This window comes from Galeopterus variegatus, unplaced genomic scaffold (genome assembly GCF_000696425.1).
Source record: "Galeopterus variegatus unplaced genomic scaffold, G_variegatus-3.0.2 Scaffold7233, whole genome shotgun sequence".
Lineage (NCBI taxonomy): Eukaryota > Metazoa > Chordata > Mammalia > Dermoptera > Cynocephalidae > Galeopterus > Galeopterus variegatus.
The window spans coordinates 7,961-12,570 of NW_007733344.1; the positions used below are offsets into that span (position 1 = coordinate 7,961).

A 4,610-nucleotide genomic window follows, 5' to 3' on the forward strand; every position below is an offset into this window, starting at 1 on the left:
ACACTTGCTCAAGGATTTTGTAATGTTTTCCTTGTGTTATAGTTTTGCTGCCCTTCGTTCATGTTTATCTTTTTCCCCTGAAATCATTCTCTGGCCACTTCAGCCAGAATTTTCCTTCCAAAGGAAAGGGGATGACCCAAATCTTTTACTCATACTTAACATTCTATTGAGCATAGCAAGCATAACCTTCAGCTATGCTGCTCTGCCATGGCTTCCTTAAGAGGCCAGGTGTTCCAGTATTCTTTCCAGGGAGATCCGTGCCTGCTCCAACCCAGGCAACTGGGGAAGGAAGGACAGCATCCACTTAGGCCTCTTCAGAGGTTCAAGGAAATATGAGTATGATGGCCACCATTAAGAGGTCTGACTGTGTGGCCAGGCTTACCAAAGCTGCCTTTGTGGTGGATCACCCACCCAGTGATGGGGTGGGAGTGGGGGTGGGACTGAACAGGTAGCAGGAAAGAGCTCTAGGAGTGTCACAGTATGGTCAAGCTATTCAGGAGGTCTCCTAAAGCAGGTATATAGGAGGGACTTCATTTAGCCTGTGTGTGAGGGAGAATATGGACAGGGTATAGTTTGAAGGGGCTTACATTACGTAGCAGCTGCTTATAGACCTGTTTTCCTCTCAGCCTCCTTGGGTTTCTTCGTTTCAAGTGTTTCCGAGACTTGCACATAATATTTCCATTAGTGATAAACAGATATTTTCCTGAAATAGCAAAATATTGGACTTTTCCAGAGAGAGGCAAAGGGGCCAGAGTCCCACCTCAGTTATGAGCAGCTGATCTGGTTGTTAAAGACTCATGTGTGGCATTAACTTCTAGATTTTTGATCACTTTCGGTGGCTGTTTAATAGAGAGGACACTTCCCCCAAACCTTAAAGTCTTCTTTTGACAGTCAAGGTGAATGGTTTTGGTGCTTTCTGAAATGCAGTGGGATGTAATGAAGAGATGGGGAAGTATATGACAGGAACCAAGGGCTGGAACTGCCAGGCTTATGTGGTACAGTCCTTGGTGGGTGAAAGTACAGGAGTCATCCTCTGAGGGGAAGTCACCAGGCAGATCCTGGAGGGGATTCAGCTAAGTTCCGCACCATTACTTACCATGAAAGTATATTCAGGAAGCAAAGAAGGGTGGTGGTGAAGGACCCCAGATGCAGGTGTTGTAGAAACAGGACACAACAATAGGGCTGTGTACAAGCTGCCAGCAGTAACTTGACGGCTTTGGATATGTTTAGAGAACCCCTTGTGTTTGTCATTCTTTCCCAGAAACTTCAATGCTGAATGCACTGTCCTTAATCACACGAAGGGCCAGCAGACCCAAGTTCAGAGTTTATTCCCTCCCTCCCCCACAAAGCACTTCAGCCTTGGATTTACCTCCTGGCTCTAGGCTGTTTTAGTGCCAAACAAACTAGATTTTCTCTGTTATTATGCCCTTGGGCAGGAACCTGTCAGGGTTTGTCCCAGGTACTTAGACCTCCAACTACATGCATCCCTCCCTACCTCCCCTTGAGTGTGGGGACAGGACCCTCTCCATTTCCTACTGTGATCTTCATTCCAGGGGACATTCATTTCATGCAGCTGAGAGTCAGTGCAGGTAAGAAACAGGTAACAGGGTTACAGCAGGCTCCTAGATAGGTGCTCCAGAAAGATCTTCCCAATCCCAAAAGGGAGCAAACAGGAAATTCTAGCATTTGGTTTTGACATCTGTCCTATTAACTGTGTGCTTTTGACCAAGAAGGAACACTGTGATACTCCTCTAAAATGACCTCTCAGAATTGTGGGTCGAAGCTCCTTCTCTAGAGAGGAATAACTTTTTAACCTCTCTCAAGCCTTCCCTTAACACAATACAGTGGAGACAAGGAGCAGACAGACAACTCTTTGTTACAGATATAGAGTGTTTTTGGGTGGAGATCTGCCCCACCTGTACATTAATGGAAATGACAGTAACAGTCCTCTTCAAGGGATGCAGAGGTTGGGGAGCCTACAAACTCTTTTTCATTGCCCTGGGGGTACTCAAGCAGACCAGTATTTCTGTCTGAGGTGAGGGTGGGGAGCTAGGTAGGGATTCTTGGTTGAGTGGCACAAGCCACTCGAGGGCAGTGCCGAGGGCAGTGGCGGGGGTGACCCAGAACTGAAGAGCCACGATGTCTGGAGCATAGCCGGAGCTTATTGTCAGGGGAATGAGGAGCATCCAAGGAGGTCTGGCCCACCGGCTTCTCAGTGGGGAAAGATTGGGCCTTGGGATGCCCGGTTGGCTTGTCTGTCTTAGTTTTTCTCATGGAGATTTTGGCTGGAGCCGGTCTTTTTTCAACCTTTTCTTTTCTGGCTTTGACCACTTTCTCAGCTGTAGAGAACATGGATTCCTCATGCCCTTTGCCTTTCATTTTGGAGCTAAAACAGTGCAGAAAGGATTTAATCTTATTTCTTAAGTTAGATTCTGGAATGCTGGGCCTCTTGTGAGTATGGGCTGGCATCACCTGCCCGTGCAATACATGACCTTGCAAAGTTTGGCCCCGCCACTGCTTACCCTGCATTACTTGACTCAGGAAGGGCTGGCCCCGTGAAGCCTGGGACACCACAGGCTGGGCATTCTCAGGAATCCTTGCTGATTCGAGGCTGACATTCATCTCGGTTTGACTGTCTTGCAGGTCATTCGCAGATTGTTTTCCCCCAGGGACTCCTGGAGGTAGTTCTGGGAGTTTAGGCTGAGCGTGATGCTGGAGGCTGCGTCGACAGGGATCAGCAGGATGAAAGTTATGGCTCCATCGCCAGGAGCCTCGGAGTGTCCTGTTCAGAAGCATCCCTGCTGGTTTCTGATCTTCAGCAGGATGTCTTTCTTCTCTGGTTGAGGAGAGCCCCAACCCTGCATCCCCTTCTCCATAGTCCCCTGCTGCTTTGGGTTTTCCTGGGTCCTCTGTCTTTTCTGCCAGCACTGGGACATGGGCTGAGTCCTTGCTCTTGCCAGGGCTTTGGGGCTCAGGGTGCCAGGGTTGCTCCAGGCTGGGGTTGTTCAAACTGGCCTCCACCTGAACACAAAGCACCTGTGCTTCTGCCATGTCCCCACTGGGTTGTGAGACCTCGGAGGCCCAGTGGGCAGAACCGTGGGGCACTGATTTGGAACTAGGTGGCTTTTGGTTGTGCTGCACGGCCTTCAACTCAGTGGCCAGCTGTTCCTTAAGGTGGACCCATTCTGGATCTGGGGCATGAGGAGTATCTGGCGGGAGGGGCAGTTCTTGCAGCAATTTTTTTCCTTGTTTATTTAGATTCCCGAGAGACTCCTGTGTTGATATGTTCTCTGGGACTGTCGTAGCTTGTTCTCTGGACTCCCTTGCCCTTATGGGAATTCCCAGTTGTATCTCTAGGACCTTTTTCCTCACGTGGTAATTTAGTTTGGCCAACATATGTGTCTTGAATGAGAGGAGGCTAGCAGGATGTGTCTGGCTTTCTAGAGGCACCATCTCCCTCGTTCCTTCCACCTGCGCTTCAGGCTGGAACTCTTCTGCATTGTCTGCACAAGTCTCATTGTCATCTCCAACTTGTGGCCCAAGACTTATACCCTGTTCTTCTAATGAGATCACCTGAGTCGGAGGCTCTGCTGGGATTTCAATATTCCCAGGCCCCACCTCTGTGACTACGGATTGGCTAGTGATTTTGGGAGCTATGGCCTTGGAGAGGGTCACATAATAGAGAGCAGGCAGCCCTGACAAGAAGGCCACATACTTGTGACGTAAAGCTGTCTCCAGTTTTTCAATGGCTTCCTTGGACAAGGCTCGGGGCAGCTTAGAGTGGTCACTGACAGCAGCTGGTAAGGCCTGTTGCTGCTGGTCAAGGGCCGCTGGCATACAGGGCATAACATTGTGATGTAGGCTAGGGTCACTTGCTGTCGCAGCTCCAGGGGTTGGCTTTCTGGAACGTAGGGGATCAGAGCCACTGCCAGGCCTCCAGGAAGTGTATAGTCCCAGGAGTTATATACACAGGCAGGGACCTTGCTCTGTTGGATCTGTCCACGCTTAGAGTCAATGTGGCTCTGCAATATTGCCTTGACTTGGGCAAACAAGTGTGGCATGGGGATCGACCCTGGGGCCATAGGTTGGGGAATGCCCACATTGGCTAGAGCTGTGCTGCTCCAGGAAGAGGTCTGCTGGTCAGTGGATGAAAGGAGCAACTGAATGGACTGCTGGATCTTCTGGGGCAGGCCCCAGCGATGGTGAATCAACTGCTTTTGGAGGTGGAATTCCAGCAGCCTCCGGGCATGCTCCGGGAAGAAGAGTAGTTCTCTGGTGAGGACTGAGACAGGCTTCCCTGGCCAGGAAGTTTTCACAGTCTCAGGAGACTGGGCTTTGTCACAGGGCTCATTCTGTATAGGGCTCTGGGAGTGCTGAACTGAGCCCCACTGAAGCTGGAGCTGCCTCTGCAGCAGGTGCCACTCCAAGGCTTCACACTCTGCCAGAGTGAGAAATGGGACATTGATCTGGGATTGATGATGGCTAGATGAGGACACCCCATTTGGGGAAGGTGGAGAAGAGGGTGGAACTGACTGGGGTGGAGTTTTGGGCAGCAGGGGGAGGAAAGAGAGCTCCTTGAAGAGAATAGGACCCTTTAAGTGGGGCCTGGA

At 50.3% G+C, this 4,610-nt stretch overlaps 1 protein-coding gene across 1 annotated transcript in view; it reads right to left on the reverse strand.

Moving 5' to 3' along the window:
• Positions 1 to 2,049: 2,049 nt before the first annotated feature.
• LOC103607202 (protein FAM205A-like) overlaps positions 2,050 to 4,610 on the reverse strand; it is a 9,731-nt gene continuing 7,170 nt past the window's right edge. The window contains 2 exon segments of the mRNA XM_008591734.1: positions 2,050 to 3,881; positions 3,884 to 4,605. Coding sequence (XP_008589956.1) covers positions 2,050 to 3,881; positions 3,884 to 4,605 — 2,554 coding nt within the window.